The following is a 24,000-nucleotide window of genomic DNA, read 5'->3' as shown; positions in this document are numbered from 1 at the left end:
GCATGCTCTGTCTTATCGGTGCACAAAGTAATTTAATTACAATTCTGTCAGCCATTCTGGAAAGTTCATTTACTTGATAGTTTGCTGTTTAAAAAATAATAATCTAAAATATATACACTGTATTTAAACACAATGTTGTAAACTATATTAGAAGATGTCCGACATTTTGCTAAAATAGTAGTGAAAAAATTTAACCAGATATAAAATAAGTGTAAATAAGGGAGATAATTTGACCTGATGTTGACAATCAATATGAAAGTTTCTCAAACCTCCCTCTACTGACCATTTGTTGAAAATCTGTACCATTTCATAGTTTAACTGTTTATCTAAATGTGATGAAGTGCTTGAATGTTTCTAACATGAATGTTCTTCAGCATCATGAATGAATGAAGAATAAACACCAACCTCTTTGTTCTTCAGGATCTTCAGTGTGTTTCATTCTGCAGGGTTCTGGATCACTCATGTTCTCACTGTCCTCTCTAATAAACTCAGTCTTTGCAGATTTCAGTTCTTCCTGATGCTCTGATGCTCGTCTTCACTTGTAGCTGATGGGAATATACAGCATTTATTATAGAATTGCTGTGGGATGAGCTTCACTGACCATGTGACTGATGTGGGAGGAGCTTCACTGACCATGTGACTGATGTGGGAGGAGCTGATCTGCCAAAATCCAAAAATATATATCAGTTACTGAGTTTGTTTTTATACTAATTGACATTTCTAAGCATTTATGTCTATCTATCATAAATTACGGTAACTGATGCTCATTCAACTGGAGTCGTCACTTCTTTAAAAATCCCTCTTGAAGTCTTGAAAATAAACTTTATTATCCAAGTAACAAAGCCAAGTGCTTTATATATATGTGTGTTTTAAGCAGTGAACATGAGACTAAGGGCTTCACCATATTTGAGCATTTCCATCCCTGAAATAGGCAGCCGGAAGTGTTGTACGTATAACCAGCAGGATAGCAGTGATGTGTGAACTGAATTTGGTGTGTTACAGTGAAGTTATTGAATATTTTTTATAGTTTGATAAAATGTGCTTTTGCATATTTTATACTAAGTGTTGTAGTATGACCAGAAGGCGACCATTGATGTGTAAACTGAATTTGGTTACACTACAGTGTTTAACATTGAAGTTAATGACTATTTTTGGGTTGTGCACTTTGCAGACTTTCCCTAAGGACGTGTCTCTCCGCTGCTCATAGAGATAATTTGAAAATAGCTGGCATTTGTGTTTGAACAAAGTTTAGCTCAAGAGCTGTTGATCCGGGAAGTTCAGATCTGTGAATATATTGCCAACTTTACTGAACTACATGAACCATGCATTGTTAATGTACGGATCTCTGAAACACTGCCAGCGGGACATTAAACAGGACGTGTTTGTCCGAGCTCACAACAGGTGTTGCGAGGGAACGCAAATATCTTTGCGAAGGAACGTAAAAGTTTTGAGAGGGAACGCAAAGTTTCACGGGGAACGCAGAAGTTTTGAGAGGGAATGCAAAAGATTTGACTTTTTTTCCCTCCCATGCAAAATATTTTCCACCATGTCCCTTTAGGTACTCTGTAGAAATGAGCTTTAAGTGGCCATTCACAGGAGATCTGAAGACATCAGCATAATAAATGAGGTGAAAACAGGAACTAATGTCATGAAATAAAGAGTGTTTTCAGCAGATCTGTTAATATTGATGATCCTCCGACTATCAACACTCATTCAACAAGCCATTCAGGATCATCAGCAGATCATCTCATTTTATTCTGAGTGTTTGCTGTTAGAAACACATTATTTGAGTCAGGATACATGATAAAAGCCTGTTAAGCTGCTCTTTTGAAAGACGATACTGTTATTGCTCACACTATGACATGGATAAAACGTCAATAATACAAAAACGTACATGACACTCAGGTAAATAACTACACCATTATATGTCCATATGAATCTAAATATTGTTTGATTTTCTCAAAGCTGCATTAATTGCAAAAATCCAAAGAAACGAAAAACAGGTCCCAGGCACTCAGTCAAATTTTCAATGAGGAGAAGGATAAAGTTAAAAAGCCTTTATTTAATATGGCTTAAGTCATTTTAAAAATACACGAGCCAACATGTTTCGACCAACAAGTGGTCTTCTTCAGGGCAAAGTAACACAGAGAATGAAAATGACACCAAATTATAAGTTAAGTCCCACCCATAATATGAGAAAATTCAATTAACCTAATAAAGCAATCAGGTCTACAGGATAGGGGAAACCAACATAATGAGCAACACAGCAGGTGAAAATAACAAAGAAACAATAAAGACAAATATCTCCAAAGAAATCTCCCTCAATGTAGGTTATCTGGAGAGGAAATTAAGATAAATATCATGTATTAAACATAAACAAAAAAATAAGTACAAGGCAAAATCAACATTCGGGCATAGAAAACATATCATAAAAAGCACATAAACTCTATGTCCTCGTTCAGACCTGGATATCGAAGCGCATCCAGCTGATGGATCCAAAATGACTTGCGCTGGTTGAGTCTACGGATCCTATCACCACCTCTATCCAAAGGTCTCACATGCTCTAAGACCTCTATTTTTAGTAGGGAATCATTCTTGTTGTGCATATGTAAGAAGTGTTGGGCCATCTGATAGTCTGGGCTACTGATACGAATAGCATATTTATGCTCCGCCAAACGATCACGAACGAGTCACGAACGCCGTGCTACGTTAGATTTCACAAACGTAATTTCTATCGACCAGCTCACGTAGCACGGCGTTTGTGACTCGACTAGTCGAGATTGTTTTCCAAGATGGCTCCTGCCTGTATACGCGTAATGTACTGTCTTTATAAAGTATCTTCTTATTAAACTGTCTGTACACTTACAAAGTTCTCAATGCTTCGGATTGCATGTAGGGACCCTCATTATGCTACCGTGTTAGTGTGAGGCTATTTTGAGCCTTGTCAGTGGTATTAACTAGCGATTTACTTTTACTTATTCTATGCCCCATATACTAGTGTTATAAGCTAATCTGTTTTTAAAGATAAAACTCTTTACATTCGATTATCATGAAAACGCATCCCAGGGAACGATCGACTTGGTAACCATGTGTTAATTACCCCTTGGTTCATTTTTCACCGGAATTGTCCTTTAAGCAGCAGCAGCCTCTGATTTTCAAGTTCTGTGTCACAGATGAGGACTTTCGTTACTACACTAGGTTCAGCTCAAAGGAGGTCTTCACTGTGTTTTGTCAATTTACCCTTCTGCTTCAAGGCTTTTGTACTGGTCCATGGCACAGCGAACAGCACAAGAGACACCTAGCCCTCAGCGAAAACTTTCGCTCATTGACGAACTGTTCATGTTTCTCTGTCGTGTTGCAGCTGGGCTTCAGGAGAAAACCTTGTCATCCATCTTCGAGGTCAGCTTGTCTACTGTTAGTCGCATCATCCTAACATGGACAAGCTACCTTTACCAGGTTCTTGGCTCGCTACCATTGTGGATGAGGCGAGAGCAAGTGCAGGCCCCAATGCCTGACAAGTTCAAGCTCTACTGCCCTCAGGTGAGAGTGATAATAGTCGGAAACATTTTCCAACTATAAAAAACACACCACCTTTAAAGGTCTAATTGGCATGGCCCCATGTGGAGTTATCACATTTGTATCTAAATTGTACACAGGCTCCATCACCGATATAGAAATAACTCGGCAATCACAGATCTTGCAGTTACTTCAATTATACAAAAACATTTGCAGCGTTTTAATTGGAAAGTTAGTTTACATATGTATATAAATAACCATTGGGGAACGTTCTGTATTTGGTAACTATTTCTATGTTAATATTAAAAATGTCTATGTTGTTAAAAATAACTATCCTGCAACCTTCTGGGAACATTATTTTATTGTTGCAAAAAAATAAAAAGAGCATTCCTAGAATATTATTATTTAGTTCTAGGGCTGTCCCCGACTATGGATTTTCATAGTCGAATCAGAATCGTCAAGTCTTGCCTATAGTCGACTAATAGTCGAATCATGTGTATGGGGGCGGGGCTTTAACATTTCAAAGCCGCGAAGTACAGAAAATCACACAAAGATATAGAAGAAAATGTATAAAAATATTTTGGATCAATAAAACTAAGAAATAACATTAATAACTCCAGAAAGTCCACACTGCAGACAGGATTTACATTTCACATGCAAATCAAATTAAATCGGCTAAATTACCTGTGCGAGCAGGCTCTAAGTACAGCACAACATCGATGCACCGAAAAAATAAACAATTAATTTACTAAATTAAATTAGAACAGAATATACCTTTCTAATAAATAAAAATACAAAACGAAATAAATCAGAATCAAGTCACAAGATGAGGAGCAAATGTGTGCAAAATGCCTAAAGTGCAGGGGAACATATATTCAAAACACAAGCCACAAATAGTTAGATTAGATAACCTTGACAGATCAATAAATAAAATAAAAATAAAGAAATTATTAAAATAACGATAGTAGCCAGAATTTTCAACTTTGTCTTTTTAACTGCAGAAACAACAATAAATGCTAAACTGGAGAGGCAGTCTTTTTAGCTAAAAATGTTCACAGCATCCAAAAATAAAATTAGAACCAGCTGAAAAGTTTTGAAATCACTTGTACAGTTCTCTACCTGATCGAGAGAACAAATCCAGTCTTTCACTCTGTCTGTGTCTGTTGGAGTCTTTTTAAATTGTGCGAAATTGTGCGTATTTTCTCCGAAAATAGTTAAATTAAAATATGAAAATGCTTTACTATAGGAGGAACGCATTGCGTTCATATTCTGGGTTTTCCTGATGCTAAATCCAGCCTTGGAGAATATCCTTTCTGATGGTGTACATCCACACTTTAGATTTTCTTATCCCAGACATTGTTAAAAATTTAAATCCTTGCCGCCAAGACGCTCCTCTGTCGGTCACGGATTGAAACTTAAATCTGTCACGGGGTGTTTGGATTTATTCACGCACGTTAAAAAAATATTTATTAAAAGCTTCTTTCTTTGCACATTTTTATATACAGCATTATCATAATAGGCTGAATGTTAATGTATTGACAGAAATCCGGTAGTTCTATGTGAAATCAGACATTGAGCGCCCTCATATAGCCAAAGTGGCATGATCCTCGTTTCATAACACCTCTGCGAAGATTCGACCGTGAGATCGGTAGTCGAATCAGGCTCCTCCTATCGAAGCATCGAATCTTCGACTATTCGGGGTCACCCCTATTTAGTTCCCAAAACAATAACCAAACAGGAACCAAAAACTAATGTTAAGGGAACGTTCTGTGTTTGCTGGGAAGCCTCTGAAGCAAACGTAATACTTGGCTTTCAACACTGAAAATTATGGAATTATTCCTGAAACAAGAAGAATCAGCAGAAAATAAAATTGGACAAAAACGACAAGCTATTGATAAAATTATAATGAGTTTAATCAATCATAATCATAATCAATCATAACTTGAAGTACAAAAATTTTTTATAAAAATTTTAACTAACAAGACTGATCTCTGAAAAACAATGAATGAGTTCAAATTAATTTCAGATTCATGTCTCTGTTAAAAGTGTTACTGCCTCTTCTTCAGCTCCTGAACATGAAAGCTTTTTTCCAGTGTAATTTTTCTGGTGCTCTTCTTCTGAATGAGAAGCCAGAAGTGATTTCAGAACGAAGGCCCGAGTGAAACTCTTCCCGCATTGATCACATGTGTAAAGTTTCTCTCCACTGTGGATCCTCATGTGAATCTTCAGACTTGATTTACATGTGAAGAGTTTTTTAGGCCTGTTTTTCCTTTCTCGTTTGCGTCCATCAGGTCTAAAAGAAAACTTAAATCATGTGAGATTTCAAATGAGAGATAAATGTGAAATGATAAGTGAAGCTCAAAGTCAAGATCACTGATGAGTTCAACAGTCATTTTAATCCCATCAAATCTGGTCAACAACTGCTGTGCACGATTATGATCTATTTTAATGTCATGAAGATGATTTGTGTTATAAATCACTAGTTTGATCATGAAACAATGTAAATCTGGTGAGCATCAGCATGTTCTTCATCATGAAGAATGAATGAGGAATCAAGAATAAACACCAACCTCTTTGTTCTTCAGTATCATGATGTTTCATTCTGCAGGTTCTGGATCACTGGCGTTCTCTCCTTCCTCTCCTTCCAGATGCTTTCTGGCAGTTCTGCTAAAAACAAACAAGTTTCATTTCTAACAGACATGATGAGAGAGGAATAATCAATATTTCAAGTACTAAGGCTAATCACATGTAAAAAAAAGAAGAAAAAAAAAAAGAAAAAAAAGTGACCTTGAACATGTAACTTAACAGTGTTGTTCAATAAAACCCAAATGTTTACTTACTTTGATACTTTATTTGAACCAATTATTGCTTGTTATTATATATTTGTATTTTAAAGGCTGTTGTTTCACTTGGATCTATATTATTACCACATTTTTGTACGATTACTTGGAATAATTGGTAAAATACTAAATTACTAAAATAATTAATAGCTGCAGCCCTATTTTACTTTTGCTTTAAAAAAAGATTTCATAGAAATTTGATTTCATTTGGCGTTTCACTACTGAAGTCCTCTGTTTATTTTTTTCATCTAGCTGTGCTGAACAGAAGCCCAGAACATGTGGATATATTGACATTCAGAACATGCTGACTTTCTCAGACTTATTATTGCTGTTGTTATTATTATTATTATTAATATTTACTGTTTTTTATTGTTATGTTTGTATACATTTTTTTACTAAATTAGTCAATAGATTAATCGATACAAAAAATAGTGGTTAGTGGCAGCCCTAGAAAAAACTATTATGGAGTGGAAATGGCTTATACTTTAATAAGCGGTCCTCTGCCACCATCTACTGTTTATAGTACATTTTTAAATAAATATGTTGGTTTGCCAAGTATAAGTTTTCCTACACTTTGAAACGTTTAGTGTTACAAATGGGGACAATCTTTGAAGCATGAACAAATCATGGTTTTGGTCATCACATTAAAAATAACATTAAAACTGGATAATATTTAAAAAATTGAAGAGCTGGAAAAAGTGTGAAGGACTTGAATGTCCTTAATTAGTGCTTGAATTTTACTCTCAAAAGGATGTACAAACCCTAAAATGAATCATGTAAAAACATTTGTCTATTTCTGCCACAATACCATGGTTACAGTTAGCATTTCTTCATTAAATCCACAGGGAATATTTGTGATTTGTGGACTTAAAAGCCATATATCTTAAAACTTCTTGAACCGTGTTCATTCATGGCACAATGTTTCTCCTGGCTTCCAATTCAGTGCTGTTTGATCTGATCTACAGTATATGGTTAATAACATAGAATTGTGTGTTGTGTTGTTAAAGGGATAGTTCACCCAAAAATGAAAATTCTGTCATCATTTACTCTCCCTCAAGTTGTTCCAGACCTGTATGATTTCCTTTCTTCTGCTAAACACAAAAGAAGATATTTTAAAGAAAGTTGGTAATTAAACAGTTGCTGGTCCCCATTGACATCCATAGTATTTTTTTTTCCTACTATGGAAGTCAATGGGGTCCATCAGTCGTTTGGTTACCGACTTTCTTCAAAATATCTTCTTTTGTGTTCAGCAGAAGAAAGAAAGTCATACAGGTTTGGAACAACTTGAGGGAGAGTAAATGATGACAGAATTTTCATTTTTGGGTGAACTATCCCTTTAATACTGCACTGAATTCAAATGCTTTCTCACTAGATCTCACTGCAATGTTTCGCTGCAAATTATTAATACTGAATTAAAGGGATATTTCACCTAAAAAATGAAAATTAGTACATGATTTACTCACCCTTAAGTCATCCTAGGAGTATTATTAACCCCCCGAAGAAGTGTGGAGCACTTTTATGGACTTCAAAACAGAAACAGCAATTCACTGCATTATAAAGATTGGAAGAGCCAGGACATTTTTTTTTTTAACATAACTCCAATTGTATTCATCTGAAAGAAGAATATCATACACCTAGGAATGAGTTGAGGGTGAGTAAATCATGGGCTAATTTTCCTTTTCGGGTGAAATATCCCTTTAAAATGCTTTCTCAATGGATCCCAGCGCTGCATAGTAATGTTGTTGCGTGATCGAGATCGTCCCACGACGAATAAACCGCTGTCTAGTATTGCTCAGAGCTGATAAACTGTTTACGCTGCGCAGGTCAAACGAGTAGTGTGATTTCATTCTGCTTTCGTTTGCCATGTGATGTTTCTCGAATGCAGCAGAAATGGCAGCTCTCTCTCATCGGCAGTGACCATCTCTCATCTCTCATCATAAATGTGACCATTTACTTGCAGTCTAGAGCCCTGTATACTGCTGTATTTCTGCTTTACATGAGCGCCACCTACTGTCAGAGAGAGAATTTGTTTTTTGTATTGATCTGAACTGACAAATTACAGATTCCTGTTGGTTGAACACGAGTTAATAGATATCAATCAATCAACAAAATGTCCTGTGCTCACCACACACCGGCTATAGGTGGAGAGGAGAGATTTGGCTATAGAGTGATGTGTGTCTAACTTACACAGTAGAGACTTTGTTGCTCAGCACATGAACATAAACTACTTACTGTGATCTCAGACCGTGTTGATGTGGTTTCTCCACTGTATGGATCTTCATGTGTCGCTTCAGGTGAGTTTTAAAAGAGAAACTCTTTCCACACTGATCACACGTGTGCGGTTTCTCTCCAGTGTGGATCCTCTCATGTTTTTTCAGAGATGATGATCGCCTGAATCTCTTGTCACAGTGTGAACACTCGTAAGGTTTTTCTCCAGTGTGAATTCTCTGGTGCCGTTTTAAACTGCCCGCTGTAATAAAAGTCTTCTCACACTCAAAGCACATGTACTCTCTCACACCAGTGTGAACTTTCTCATGTCTATGTAAATATTGCAGCAGTGAAAAACTCTTTCCACACACAGAACATGAATGCGGCTTCTCCTTCATATGAACTGTCAGGTGTCTCTTCAGGTCTGATGCACAGATAAATGTTTTGCCGCATTGATCACATGAGAACGGCTTCTCTCCGGTGTGGATCCTCATGTGTTCTTTAAGGGATGAAGATCGACTTAAATCTTTCCCACATTTATCACACTTAAACGGCTTCTCTCCAGTGTGGATCCTCATGTGTCGCTTCAGGTCACTTTTAAAAGCAAAACTCTCTCCACACTGATCACACGTGTGCTGTTTTTCTCCAGTGTGGATCATCTCATGTGTTTTCAGATTTTCTGATCGACTGAATCTCTTGTCACAGTGTGAACACTTGTAAGGTTTTTCTCCAGTGTGAATTCTCTGGTGCCGTTTTAAACAGTTTGCTGTAATAAAAGTCTTCTCACACTCAAAGCACATGTACTCTCTCACACCAGTGTGAATTTTCTCATGTCTATGTAAAGTTTGATGCCGTGAAAAACTCTTTCCACACACAGAACATGAATGCGGCTTCTCCTTCATATGAACTGTCAGGTGTCTCTTCAGCTCTGATGCACAGATAAATGTTTTGCCGCATTGATCACATGTGAACGGCTTCTCTCTGGTGTGGATCCTCATGTGAATCTTAAGGGATGATGATTGTGTGAAACTCTTCCCACACTGATCACATGCATAAGGCTTTTCTCCAGTGTGGAATCTCATGTGTATTTCAAGATTACATTTGGTTGATGAACTCTTTCCACACTGAGTGCAGGTGAAAGATTTCTTGGCTCTTGTTTTCTTTAAAAATGTATTTTTAGTCTTTGAGCGACTCAAAGGTTTTTCTCCAGGTTTGACATGATGTTCCTCCTTCACTTCACTCAGTTCTTCACTCTCCTCCTTCACTTCACTCAGTTCTTCACTCTCCTCGCTCTCTTCCATCAGGTCTGACATGAAAGAAAAATGTATTAAATTAAATTTTCAGTACATCAAAATAATTCAATGAGAGAAATATAAATTGAGAGGACATGAAAGTGAGCCCATATGAAATCGTAGAAAGTTGACAATTGCTATAAAATATTATGATAATTTGAAGCCTTTTTATTTTTTTTTTGATTATTTGTCCTTGAAACTTTCCATGAATGAGGTAAATTTATCTGACACACTCAGTGCTGATTCATCAACGCTGTTATCAACGTTACTGTAAGAAGAATCTTCTAAAATTCTGGTAATGTTGTTGCAAAATTGGGAACCAGATATACCAGAAATAAATGTAAAATAAAACAGTTAAAATATAGTATTAGCTTGATCTGATGTTGACAATCAATCAAATAATTTCTCAAACCTCCCTTTACTGACCATTTGTTGAAGAAAACCCAGAACATTCTGTACCATTTCATAGTTGAACTGTTTATTTGGTAACGCTTCAGATTACAGCCCGGAAAGTACTGCGTAATTACGCCGAAATTACAGCGTACCTTTCGGTAATTATAGTGTACTTATAAGTACGTATGTGTAATAATAAGGGAACAATTTATAATATTAGGGGAATAAAGGGGTAACAACCAGGAAAAATACAAATAATATGCAGTATTTCATAACTAAGGGCTAACTATTTTAATATTACATGGTATGTATGACCTATATGCTAAAAACGTGGAAAACCGGTAATATTAGGCCTACCTGATATGGCCTATAAGCTACATGCAAAACAACAATCTTATGTTTGAGAGCAATTTAGCTCTGTAACTACGTGAAACAAGGGGGTAACAAGTTTGACTTACACTGTAACAACACAAAACAATGGTATATTTACACAGTAACTGTGAAAATGGTTCTAGTTTGGCTTGCCTTGTTTTCACCATAGTTGCCTTGCCTATTTTAAATTTTGCTTGATGACCCAACAAAATCCTGTACTGCTGTTTTTATTTCTTAAGGTAAGTAACCTATATTGAAAATTCTAAATAAAACCATAGCAGAAACTCATTAACTCATTCCCCTGAATTTCAGGTTTTGTTGTTCAGTAATCTCCATCATGCATCATGAAATGATAGAATATGTACCCCGTGGTTAATTTTAATACCCATGTATTATTCCCAAAATATATGGTGTATGATTATGATTGAAATAAGACCCAGCGCACTTTACAACCATATCAGAGTTCTCTTCTGAATCACCAGTTTGCAGAATCCACTTGGATGATGCGACGGCAGCCATGGTACTACGACGCCAGTGCGATCACCACACACCAGCTATATGTGGAGAGGAGTGTGATCAAGCCAATTCAGTGGATGTGTGTTCTCGCTAAATTGCTCTCAAACATAAGATTGTTGTTTTGCATGTAGCTTATAGGCCATATCAGGTAGGCCTAATATTTCAATAGTTAGCCCGAAGTTATGAATTACTTACTGTATAAATCATTTGAAATTTTCCACATTTTTAGCAAATAGGTCATACATACCATGTAATATTAAAATAGTTAGCCCTTAGTTATGAAATACTGCATATTATTTGTATTTTTCCTGGTTGTTACCCCTTTATTCCCCTAATATTATAAATTGTTCCCTTATAATTACACGTACGTACTAGAGTTCTGCACTCCCTCGGGAGTCCCAAATTTTGAAAGGTCATTGCGGGAGCGGGCGGGATGATGAAGGTGCACTTGCGGGTGCGGGCGGGGGGGATGATACGCTGCACTCCCGCAAATTAAATATGAGTGTAAAGTAAAATATATAAATGATTAAAGTAGCGCTACGTACATAATTTGTAGTTGTGAGGGAGATTCTGTTTGGCAGCAATAAAAACGTTTTAAGCAGCCTAAACTTGGATGTTGTCGTTTGGGGAGGGGCGGGACCTAATCTCACGCACACTTGTTTAGAGACAGTTTCTTCCCGCTGCTCCGTGTTCGAATTCGAAAGCTTCAAGTTCAAAATAGACAGCATGGACGAGGAAAAGAGCACTTCTAGTGCTTCAGATATAGGCCTAAGCGCTTCAGATGTAAGCACTTCTCTAAATAAAGGCACATTTAGGCCTACTACAAAAAAATATTACCAAACCTCAAATCAGACATTTGGCAGTCTTTTTCGGTTGTGCATGATGGAGAGGGGAATCAACTACCTTTTGCCTGCTGTGATAAATGCCAAAAGGTGTTAACATACAACGGACACAAATCAATTTTTTTTTTTCAAGACCTTTCGTGAGACAGAAAGTGAACATACATCCTGCCTGCCGTCTTGCGGGCATTTGCGGGCGGGAGCGGGCAGTGTTGGGAAAGTTCACTTTCTACATGAACTAGTTCAAAGTTCAGTTCACAAATTTTAAAATGAACTAGTTCAGTTCATAGTTCAAACTTCAAAATTTTGAACTAAAGTTCACAGTTCCAAAAAATGAACTAGTTCAGTTCTTTTTTTCCATATGTTGCTGCAAGCTATTATTTTTTAAAATTATTGCCACAGCCCATATAAAACCACAGACAGCAATCATGTTATCAGTTTTAACACTGAAACTATGTGTCAGATTTCATCTTCATATCCAATTTTAAAATCCTTATCCAACCAGGGTTTACATAGCATTGAGGGTAGGGTTGCCAACTAAACAAATGCGGGACAGTCGTGCATGGTTCTTTACAGGAAAATGAGGGACACTCAAAATATTTGTAGGCTATAGGCTAGGCCAACATAACACAGTAGGCCTATATGTCATTTCAGGTTCGTATGTGTTTAAAAAGTTTTCAGACAACACATTTGTTTTGATTAAAGTCATATTACACACAACCCATAGTTCAAAATAATAGCATTTAAATCTGAAATAGAAAGCTTTTGTAATTATACACTACTTTTAAAGAAATTAAATAAATGAATAGCCTACTTTTATTCAGCAAGTACATTTATAATGTTACGTTTTTTTTTTTTTTCGGATAAATTTACTTTGAACCTTTTATTCATCAAAGAATCCTTATTTTTTTTATTTATTTTTTTTTATAGAAAGAAAATTTATATTAAAAAATGTAATATTACATTTTTTTTATATTAATATTTGAACATATTAGAAAATTTAATATTAAAATTTATTTATAGAAACATTTCTGATTAATAATAATCAGAAATGTTTCTTGGGCAGCAAATCACATCAGTATATTATTCCCTCAGGATGATTTCATGCTTTCTTGCGTGGCTGGATGTATGTTGGACTCACAATAATCACGTTGTTTGAATTCGTTAAAACTGATTTGCCGAAATCAAAACCCAGTCGGACAGTGAAAGGGATTTGCCGGTAGCACGAGTCCGGATCGAAGCGACCAGACAGCGGAGGATTCTGTGCGCAAATCAAACAATGATTTGTCCCAAAATAATAATTAATTCTCAATTTAGAGTTTGTTATTCGTATGGTCTGATCTCTGGGTCTGGTGCGCGTGAGAGTGGACTGTGATTGGATGATGACCGGTGTCGTGATCAAGTGTTGCTGTTGTATCAGATTCAGTCATACATCAGTGGTTAGATCAGCGTCAATAAACGGGACAACGGAGGTTCCGAACGGGACAAATACATTTCTATAGAAATCTTGCACCCTTATGAACGAAGTTAAACTGAGAGAGCGTGCCGTTCACAGACACCAGAATGAACGAGTTCACAGTAACGTTCATCAGGCAGTAATAGAGTACCTACGTTCAGTTCACGTTCCCCCAAAATATGAACGCGTTCAGGCACAACACTGGGAGCGGGACATAATATCACAGATGCGGGTGGGAGCGGGACTAAAAATGACTAATCTTTGCGGGAGCGGGACTGAAAATTGTGTACCGCGCAGGTCTAAGTACACTATAATTACCGAAAGGTAGGCTACGCTGTAATGTCGGCGTAATTACGCAGTACTTTCCGGGCTGTAATCTAAAGCGTTACCGTTAATTTAAATGTGCTTGAATGTAATAAACACCAACCTCTTTGTTCTTCAGGATCTTCAGAGTGTTTCATTCTGCAGGGTTCTGGATCACTCATGTTCTCACTGTCCTCTTTAATAAACTCAGTCTTTGCAGATTTCAGCTCTTCCTGATGCTCTGATGCTCGTCTTCACTTGTAGCTGATGGGAATTTACAGCATTTATTGGAGAAATACTGTGGGAGGAGCTTCATTGATGATGCAATTGGTGTGGGAGGAGCTGATTTGCCCAAAATCTAAAATATCCCTGCTGAAAAAAACAATAGAAACCATTACAGAATTGCTAATGGTTTTAATGGTTGTATTGGAAACTGTATTGGTTTTAATGGAAACTGTAATGGTCCTAGTGGGTCTCTATTGGTAATTTACTTTTTTCTATTGGTGGCATATTTTGTCTATTTGTCTGTATTGGTTTTAATGGAAACTGTAATGGTCCTAGTAGGTCTCTATTGGTGATTTGCTTTCTTCTATTGGTGGCATGTTTTTTCTATTGGATACCATTAAGGACCAATAGAACACCTTTGGCAACTTATAGGTTACATGTTGGTATCTACTGGACACCAATATGAACCATTAAGTCTCCAACAAATTTAGTGTTTTCTTTGGTTTGATGATATTAATATATAATTTGTTTGTCACTGATTTCCTGGACTGTTCCTATGTTTAAGTGACAACTTTCACAGTAGAACTGAAATTCTACTTTCTCACAACTGTTTTTAAACACTCTGTTAAAAAGATACTTGGATCGAGGTACAACCTCTTGCCCAAACCATTTATTTATCAACTGCAGTAAATCATGTAACTGGCAGCCATTTATTTTATGCTTTGCTGCATGGCTCATAATCATGAGCATGGCCTCAGGTTTTGTGGTAGTTCCTGTGGCAGTCAAAGCAGTGTCCATGTCAGGCTGTAGGTCAATCACTGACAGGGGATCAGTAGTGTTCTGCTTCGTGCTGCCTGTCCTATGGTCTCTCTCTGACTCTGTTCCACTGCATGCCTTTAAAAGCAACATCTCTGTTTAAGGTATGGTTGTGTGTAGGTCTGCTCATACACATATTCACGTAGGTTCATAGTTATATATATCACAAATGATGTATTTTATAATATTGAAATGTATCTTTGAACACTAGGCTACTGTTTAACAACAGTACACAATATATAGCACACTGCTACAAGCTATTCAAAATGCTTTTCTTAAAGTTTTTAAATAACCTTTTAAAAATAGGCTCTACAAAAAATAAAATGACAAAGAAATATGAAACTTATGACCACTGTCTCATCTGTTTCACTGTAATACTTTTATTTAACAGGTATATGTTGTGTGAAGACTTTTATTTTGATATCCGATGAGAATTCTTCTCCTTTTCTCTGGGTTTTTATTTATTTATTTGTCTATTAAAAATCAAAAGTTATTCTTCAATAAGTATGTCAGACTTTGCTGGATCACCTCCGCCGTATGTAGGCTACTAAAGTTTTTCTTTTTCTTTTTTAATAATCAAATTTATTAAAATAATCGAGACAATCCTACTGGATAATAAGCTCGATAGCGTAACGTTACCCGTTACATTGGCTGTTTGGCTCTCTTCCTCATCAACACCTGGCCTCCCTGCTGAAAAATCCAGCTAAAACCTGCTTAAGCTGGTTGGCTGGTCTTAGCTGGTTTAAGATGGAAGTAGCTGGCTTTAGTTGGTCTCCCAGCCTGGCTTAGCTGGTTTTATCTGGTCTCCCAGCTGGCATGTATGATGAAGCTGGTTTCCCAGCCTGGACAATTTGGTGGTAAGCCTGGCCAAGCTGATGAACATCTTACACACACACACACACACATATATATATATATATATATATATATATATATATATATATATATATATATATATATATATATATATATATATATATATATATATATGTATGTATATATAATCACATATATATAATAATAATGTTTCTTGTTTTGTTTGCCATTGTTATATAACGCAATTATTAGTATTGTAACAAAACCTGGCATATAAACTGGGGTCTGACATTTTGCACATGAATGAGTCATAGACCTACACAATGAGTTTAAAATTCATGATTTAATATTAATGGTATTTTAAATTATGTTATATGTTTTAATTCTAGATGTTTATTTAAGTGCTGCGTGACTTTTAAGTGTTTTAATGCGCGTGAACATTCAAACACTGGAGCGAGCGCGTCACGCGAGAGCAGATGGAAACGGGGAAACGTCGAAACGTCATCAACTGACAAACAGCAAAACTCGCGTCTCTCGCTGTTGTTTTCACTGCTTTCAGGTGAGTTTAGTCAACAAATTCACACAAATAATACATACAAACGTCCCTGACACCTTTATTACGTGTAATTGACACGCTTCTGTTGAATATTTACTTTATAGAAATGGTCTTTTGTGTCTTCAAAAAAGTCCGTTAGCATCTCAACCGTTTTCAGAAGAGGTAAGTTAGGCCTAATTTACGTTAAGTTAAGGCTAACTATAGACTGGAGCTCTTGTTTATGAAAATTTGGGGGTTTAAGTAACCACATCTTTGTGTAGATAACAATTTTTGATAGTTTTGTTTTGCTGGTAAACGTTAATTTGTCAATGGGTGATTGGAAGTAAGCTAATTTATTTAACCTAAAAGAATGCACTGTACTGTTAATCAGTGACGTCACTTTATTTCACAATACATTATCTTAAGAATTATATATATATATATATATATATATATATATATATATATATATATATATATATATATATAATTCTTTCTCTTTTCTGCATTTCAGCTCTGCTCTAGCTTGTAAATGTTCTATTGTAAATCCTATGTGACATTGTTGGCTCTGTGACAAACTGCATGTTATGTTCTAATCTAGATCATCATGCTGAAGGCCTGCTGCACCCCCTGTCCAAGACAATCTCCACGGCTATAAACCATATGACTAGTAAGCAAAACCACCTCAAACATACAATGCACTACTGTTCAAAAGTCTGGGGTCTGTAAGATTTATGCTTTTGAAAGAAGTCTCACATTTTAAAATCATTAACCCCAGGTCAGATTGTCCTTGAGAAGCCTGTAGGCTAAATAATCAGCTAAATAATAGGCGACAAATATAATGTTATAATGGTCGTAGTTATAATAATTAATTTAACTATTATGATAACAGGATATCATGGTCATTGGTATATTTTATTTTTATTTCTCTAGGTCTGTTTTGAATTATGTTGGCCAGTGAGACAGACACCATACTGTCCAACTCAGGGGTATTTATTTTGTATGTATTTTTTACTGATAAATACTTAAATTCTTTTTACTTTTAAATGCTAAATGTGGTTCAGGCACGCAAGTTATTTTTCACAGATATCTGGCCAGCTGTGGCTCATACTCTTAGCCTTTAAAATGTCTGAATTTATATCCCCAATGCAATATCAGGGGGTAAAGATATCATTAGAGTTCTTAAACCTATGGCTATGCTCTTGTTATCAGATGAGACATAATCCCTATCGTTTGGCCCTGTGATTCTTCAGGACAAGACCTTGATGCCATCCACACTCAGTAGATGAAGAATGTGAGTTTCACAATAGCTGCCACTATAGAATAACGTTATACTTGGTATTTTAACGTGACATGTTATAACAAGAATATCTATGGCAAGAGCTCTTTTCAGTCGCTGCTTTCTTTTCCTCTTGATCATTTTCTTTTTTTTCCCTTTGCAATCCGCTGTAAGAGTATGAAAAAGGACAATATATGCTGCACATTTGTGGTCGGTTCTCCCGAATTTAATTTACGATATATTCCTTGGAGCTTGGAGAGTATTCACTTAAACACAGTTTATGTCTTAAGTTTAAGCTTGTTGAATAATATGTCAAAAGAAATGCAATGGTCAGGATTATTGAGGGTCTTTTTCTTTGACAGCAGACACATGAGATAATGGCTGAAGTGAGTCAGTGAAGGAGAAGATCAAGATCTGGAGGAGGACATACAGTTTGCACTTCGGGAGAATGACAAAGATGAGCTCCAGGGCAGATTCAGCCATCATTATAAAGGTGAGTTCAGTGTTTCCATGCTTAAGTGACACTGTTTAATAAAGCAGGTACATTATGTGTTATTTACAGTGATGATTTTACTTGTTTTATTATTATAAGGTAATATTAAAGGTTAAAAATGACCCACGGTAATAGACCTGCACGATATTGCAAAAAAAACTGATATTGCAATATTTCATTTTTTCTGCAATATATAATGCAATATCTCAATAAAAACTATTTCACCAAATGACTTAAATAGCGCTATTTGGAAATAATTTATCATTCTAGAATGATTGGTGTGATTTTGTAGGGGTTTGCATCTGCATAGAAAATAATAAATTGCAAGCATAGGTAAAAAAATGTAACAAAGATGTGAAATAAGCTTTGCCTCATATTCCAGGTAAGTCTAATTTAGGTACAGAAATTGAGTAATCAACTGTAAAATAACACGGCATAGTCTTTACATATCCTGGCTTCAGGGGCGGACTTTACCATTAGGCAAAGGTCGGCAATTGCCTTGGGCCCCGAGCTACCTAGGGGCCCCCAAAATGCCCTATTAACTTATGCTTAATTATTATTATTTTTTTTATTTTTTTTTATTATATATTTCTAAAACTCCGTTTGCGAAAAATGGCATCAAATCATTATTGTCGTGTCGCAGACAGGAGGGGGCCCCCCACCTCACTACATTGGACTATTCCATTATCTCACTTACTGCGCATCTGCGAAAGTGACAAGGCTGTGGCAAAAAACTGACGGAGAAAAAGAAGTGATTGACAGACAGAGTGTACAGAGTAGTAGACAGAGTAAAAATGAAGCGAAGCTAGCTACCCAAGCGGTGCTGAAAAAAGGAGGAAGCGGGAGGAAAGCAAAAAGTCTGTAAAGGTGCGCGGCGCGAAAGTTAAACAACACGCAGTAACAGGAGGACTGGGAAATACACAAACAGAGCAAGACGAGTCTAAACGCGAAAATTTAAAGTTTCGAAGTTACCCAAGCGGCTAAAATAAAAGAAAAAAGTGAAAAGACGCTGATAAGTATTTGGGAACGCTGCCAAAGATGACAAACTTTTTTACGGCTACTGTTGGGGATACAGATCAGGAACAACAACGTCCAATGCACAGAAAAATCGTGAAGCAAAGAGGACACGCAGATCGACATACAAAACTGAGCAGTTTACTTATGAATCATGATATTTAAAAAAAATATCAGCTCTCAGATTCTGTCAATTCTATTACGAAATTCAAACAATAAATACCGTTTTGCCATTTTAATGTGACGTGACAGATTCCTATAGCCGCACGTGAACTGATCATCTCTAGCTAATAGTAAATAAACACGAATTAACAATGTTGAAAGATACAGTATAACTTACCGAAATGTATATTCCTCATTCATAATATCGATCAATAAGTGTTTTTCAACCGCGGAAAGAGGTAAAACAGCTGGAGAACAATCGTCACATAACATTTACCTCAGGAAAGGCATTTAATTGGCTAGAAAAAAAAGAGCTATAGAGAGTATTTGGCTAAATATGTGTACTATATTACTTATTTTAACCTTAAATTATACCAGCTGATAGGGCTTTTTTTTCTTGAGAAAAAGTAACGCCTATCTTGTGAAACGTTACCTAATATTTTTCCAAATGAGTCAATATTGAATCAAATCACAAGAATTGAATCGAAATGGTGAAATTTGTCAAGCAAAAAAAAAAAAAAAAAACATAGCTTACCAGATATTGTACCATGTAAACATTGTAACATGTTTCTGTTTAGGAGTAAAGAAGTGTATGCAGGGTTAAAGGGGACGTTTTTTTCTCCTCTCTAACCTTTACTTCCCCGTAGATTAGCTTTTCCTGCCTATCCACCATTCAGTCGGTACATATTTTTTTCGTTCTCTTTTAAAGATTGGATGGGGAGGGGCCCATAGCCTACCTACCTTCGCCTTGGGCCCCCGATTTGCTAAATCCGCCACTGCCTGGCTTCACAGAGGCCTACACTGCAATATCACTACCACAGATAGGTATGAATGATAAAACAATATGTTCATGGCTTCAATGCATCACATAATATGGGTGTTTATTATGTCAGGTTGTGTGTGTCTTACACCTGTTTTATGAGGACAGTTTTATGGGGACATCATAAGAACATGTTCCTGATGTTTAACTTGACTAGAGAATCTCAGTGTGTTGTGTTAGTTTGTCAGAATCCTGGTCTATGAGGACACCGTTTTACGGGGACACATATGGAATATTAGGAGGATCGATACTGATAACCAGGGCTTGACATTAACTTTTTTGCTCACTAGCCAATGTGGCTAGTGGTTTTCCAAAGTTACTAGCCACACAGCATTTTTACAGCAAAAGTTGACTATGGTGTGCTAAAATTTAGGCTACTTGAACTAGATTTACAACCCTTTTAAATGTAAAACCACTGTACACACCCAAATCAAGACTACATAAATATATAACAATACAGGTCATTATCATAAGCTCTGATAAGGTTGTGTGTAAAGCTCCTTTTTTAAAATAAAACGATGTATTATATGTCGCCACACGCTCCACCGGCATACGGCGTAACTCCAGCAGGGCAGCTAGCTGTCTCTTCGTTTCTGTGTTGTCGGTCACTAGCGCGCAAGCCCAAGGCAACACTGTGTGCATGTAATACTCATTTGGGCTGTCAAAATTTCTCAAAAATGACGTTCGACTATTCCCTCTAAAAAAACAAAACAAATAGCCTATAGTCGAACTATTCGAACATCTGGCTCCGCATTTTGTCAATGACGCGCATTACGTCAATAACAGGACAAATTAATACAAAGAGACAGAACTACTTGTAGGTAGTTTATTTAAGTTTAAACATATTTGACAACGTATTACCTACACAAAAACAAGTAAATCAACTAATGGCCAAGACCGCAGACCTCACTCTCGCTCACTCACAGGCACTCTCTCTCTCTCTCTCGCCCTCACCCTCAAGCTAGGTAGAGCGAATAGAGCATCGAGTCCTCAAGCGAATAGAGCGTCTGGCGTGAGTGATTTCAATGTTAAGTTAATGTAAAGACGCGTTTACGCACGTCTGGAGGTCTTGCGGCGCGAATGAGCTCGTCACGCTCTCTGCGCATAACGGTTTAAAAGAACAACAACAATAAGCAAATGTTGAGTGCTGATCTAGAGTTTTGTGGAAGCAATTGAAGGTCGCGACTCTTATATAGCAGGCTTCATTCAGTGATTGAAACAAATATTATTAACATTAATTGAAGTTTTACAGTATATATAACCGACATTGAACGCTCCGAGCGAGCTGTGCTGTGGTAAACATGGAACTTTTCCTTGACATGAAACGGTAAATAATCAAACCAGTGTAAGCCTGCAGTGCATGAAACTGCTGTATCTAACCTACCTTATTCATGCAATATCTCTTCAGTCAGTACAGTAGCCTACACTTTAGTAATGTTTCTGTTTAACGTTAACGCTTCTTCCTGTTACCTGTCCCTGACCCCTCAGGCAGCGCGCCCACTCGCAAAGCAGACAGCCGCGCCTCTGCTACCGAGGGCGTTTTTCCACATTCGAATATTCATTTTCACATCATCACATAGCCTTCACCATACCTAGAGATTGGCATGGAGTACTTTCCATAAGATCATCTCTCAATGCAAATCAAACCAGCTATTAGGCTAACTGAAATAAAACCATGTCAATCTCTAGGTATGGTGAAGGCTATGTGATGATGTGGGGCTATTTTAACTCGGCCATCCTTAAAAATATTCTTGTTTGCCGTAACCCGACCGACCCTGTCAATTTAGTACCGACCCAATTATTTATTTTTTTTCCCTTTTAGTCCGACCGACTTGCCGGTTGTAAACTTGCGTTAAGACCGACCGATTTTTTTTAACTCTTAAAACAACTAATACAAATGCAATAAAATAATATTAGTTAAGTATTGTGAATATAAATTGCCTAGACCTACATACAAACATAAGCTACGTTCTTTCTTTTAAATAAAAACCCGTGGCGCGTCATCTATGATTATGTTTACACCATTGGTTAACGCATCACACTACAGCCTGCAAGCTAAGTTCGCTTCGTTTCATTCACTGTCAATGGTTTGCGCTTGGTAATGATGGCTGCGGCTTTACTCTAAAGATTATTTAATTTTTATATGTTGTTGATTAAAAAATAAACATGCGAGAGCGTGTTATAGGCTATATGTCATGTTTTAGTCAGATATGACGACGCTACTGCAACACACTCGCCGCAGATGAGAAGCTGAGCATCAACGTGCAAACTATCGCAAATCAAAGTGAAAGTAAGTCGCAGACGCTTAACACACAATCATCTTCATTAAATGTAAAGAAACGAAATGATCTTACCAGGGCTGTTTCCGCTTTCTCTTATTGCGGGCTTTGATTCAGAAATTTTAGCTAATGATCAATAAAATAATGTATCTCGTTGCTTTCGGTGACGTGCGCTCCATTAAATCTGCATATAGCGGGAATTGAAGATCGGATTTATATCAGCAAAAAAAACAACACACATTTATGTAACCAGGTGTAAATGGAATCGTTTTGATAAATCAGATTGGAATCCGATCTGAGAAAACGCATGAAGTGGCCTGGTGTAAACAGCCCCTAGACATAGGTGAAAAATGTATCCCGACCCGACCCCGATTTAAAAAATAAATAAAATAATAATATATATACTTTTTTATATTATTTTTTTTATATATAAAAAAATATAGACCTACCTACCGTCCCTTTTTTTCTTTTTTTTTGCTGTTACTGCAAACCAAAATATTTTTAAGGATGGCCCAAAGGCCAAGGGAACTTTATCAGGATGCATATTATCCTGGATCCATGAAGTAACTGGCCTTTAAAAATAAAAATCTGCCTGCCTCTATGGGAATTTAACATTTATTTATTTACGATACATTATTCATTCACAAAGAAAATTGGTGTCCTTAAAGGTTGGATTTTTCCTATTTTTTTTTAATTAAGGCATTAAGTTCAATTTCCAAAAGATGATTTTTTTATTCCTCTTTTTTAGTCAACTTTAGCATGAGTGTCTAAACTTATGCATAGCACTGTAGTTACTTCCAGCTATATGACATTTTCTTGAATAGTTTATATTTTGCAAATATTGTACACTGGACCAAATTCTTAATAAATAAAAGCATTTTTACGTTAACTTTATTTATATATGTGACCTTAAAGTAATCCAAAAGTAACCAGATTACATTACTTTCATATTGTGGTAGTTGGATTGTTACTGAATACTTTTTTTAAAAGTAATTTGTAACTGTAACAGAATACATTTTTAAAGTAACTCTGCCAAGCCTGCCTGCTACCTATTGGTGCCAACTAATCAGTAAAACCAATATAATGGTCGACCTCTACTTTTAAATTAGCTAAAATGGTCTTATTCTGCATATTAATGTTTTTTTTGTTGTTGGTTTTGTCATGATACCCACAGAAAAATGGGTATCAAAGTATGCCCAAAGATGTTGGATGAATATATTTAAATGTATAATGTATGTATGGATAATCTTATGTACTGTTAATGTGGTTTAAGAGGTACATTGTCCTAATGAATTCTCCTTCTTTTTGCAGGTCTAATCAGTCAGCCCCAGTGAAGCCACACAATGTAAAAGAATAACTGTGAATCAAATAATAAAAATGTAATATTAATGTTTTGTGTCAGATGTTTATTTCCAGCTGGGTTGAGTAAAAAAAAGCAGGTCTTAATACTATAATTTTTATTTCAGGTGCAAGTTCTTCATTCTTTGCAAAACAAAACCTGAGCTGTAAGCTATTGAAAAGTTGGTGTGAAGTTTATGTCAATTGTGTATAATAGTAGTTATAATTCACATTAATTTATTAAAAATATAATTAATGTCCTAATTATTAACAGCTAAAAGCATTAAACCTACAAATCTTAGCCAATACAAAACTGTAATGGAAACCATTAAATATGTGCAAATCAAGACCAATACAAATTTGTAATGAAACCATCAGAACCAATACAAAACTGTAATGGAAACCATTAAATATGTGCAATTCAAGACCAATACAAATTTGTAATGAAACCATCAGAACCAATACAAAACTGTAATGGAAACCATTAA

The 24,000-nt window shown here is 36.2% G+C and overlaps 2 protein-coding genes and 1 long non-coding RNA gene across 7 annotated transcripts in view; 1 reads left to right on the top strand and 2 right to left on the bottom strand.

The window, feature by feature from the left end:
• The window catches only part of LOC309501272 (uncharacterized protein), a 33,359-nt gene that overhangs the window by 1,914 nt on the left and 7,445 nt on the right, over positions 1 to 24,000 (bottom strand). The window contains exons 4-5 of the mRNA XM_082173310.1: positions 634 to 660; positions 406 to 545 (exon numbers count right to left, since the gene is read on the bottom strand). Coding sequence (XP_082029436.1) covers positions 406 to 463 — 58 coding nt within the window. The 5' untranslated portion in view covers positions 464 to 545; positions 634 to 660. The remainder of the gene's footprint in view (positions 1 to 405; positions 546 to 633; positions 661 to 24,000) is intronic.
• Positions 6,099 to 13,965, bottom strand: LOC309500718 (uncharacterized protein). Its single transcript, XM_082172421.1, has 3 exons — positions 13,860 to 13,965; positions 8,589 to 9,870; positions 6,099 to 6,183 (listed from the first exon to the last, which is right to left on the bottom strand). Exons 1-3 carry the CDS (start codon positions 13,915 to 13,917, stop codon positions 6,114 to 6,116), a joined length of 1,410 nt encoding a protein of 469 aa, XP_082028547.1. The 5' UTR covers positions 13,918 to 13,965; the 3' UTR covers positions 6,099 to 6,113.
• On the top strand, positions 16,158 to 23,563 carry LOC309503197. Of its 5 annotated transcripts, none has more exons than XR_014207555.1 (5): positions 16,158 to 16,797; positions 17,061 to 17,116; positions 17,340 to 17,421; positions 17,769 to 17,899; positions 23,486 to 23,563. It is a non-coding gene; the product is annotated as an uncharacterized lncRNA (long non-coding RNA). The 5 variants fall into 5 exon arrangements; XR_014207558.1 differs by lacking the exon at positions 23,486 to 23,563 and having other exon boundaries at positions 16,165 to 16,310; positions 16,729 to 16,797; positions 17,769 to 18,077; XR_014207556.1 differs by lacking the exon at positions 23,486 to 23,563 and having other exon boundaries at positions 17,769 to 18,077.

The sequence above is a fragment of the Leuciscus leuciscus genome, assembly GCF_965113295.1.
Source record: "Leuciscus leuciscus genome assembly, chromosome: 1".
NCBI lineage: Eukaryota > Metazoa > Chordata > Actinopteri > Cypriniformes > Leuciscidae > Leuciscus > Leuciscus leuciscus.
The sequence above is the reverse complement of the archived record's forward strand: the minus strand, read 5'-3'. Positions and strand labels throughout refer to the sequence as shown.

What these genes read in the sequence shown, in the direction of transcription:
- LOC309500718 (XM_082172421.1), bottom strand. Translation starts at nt 13,917, where the DNA reads ATGAGTGATCCAGAACCCTGCAGAATGAAACACTCTGAAGATCCTGAA. An exon ending in AGATCCTGAAGAACAAAGAG is followed by an intron (nt 9,871 to 13,859) that starts GTTGGTGTTTAT and finishes CTTTCATGTCAG; the next exon opens with ACCTGATGGAAGAGAGCGAG. An exon ending in CAACACGGTCTGAGATCACA is followed by an intron (nt 6,184 to 8,588) that starts GTAAGTAGTTTA and finishes GTTTGTTTTTAG; the next exon opens with CAGAACTGCCAGAAAGCATC.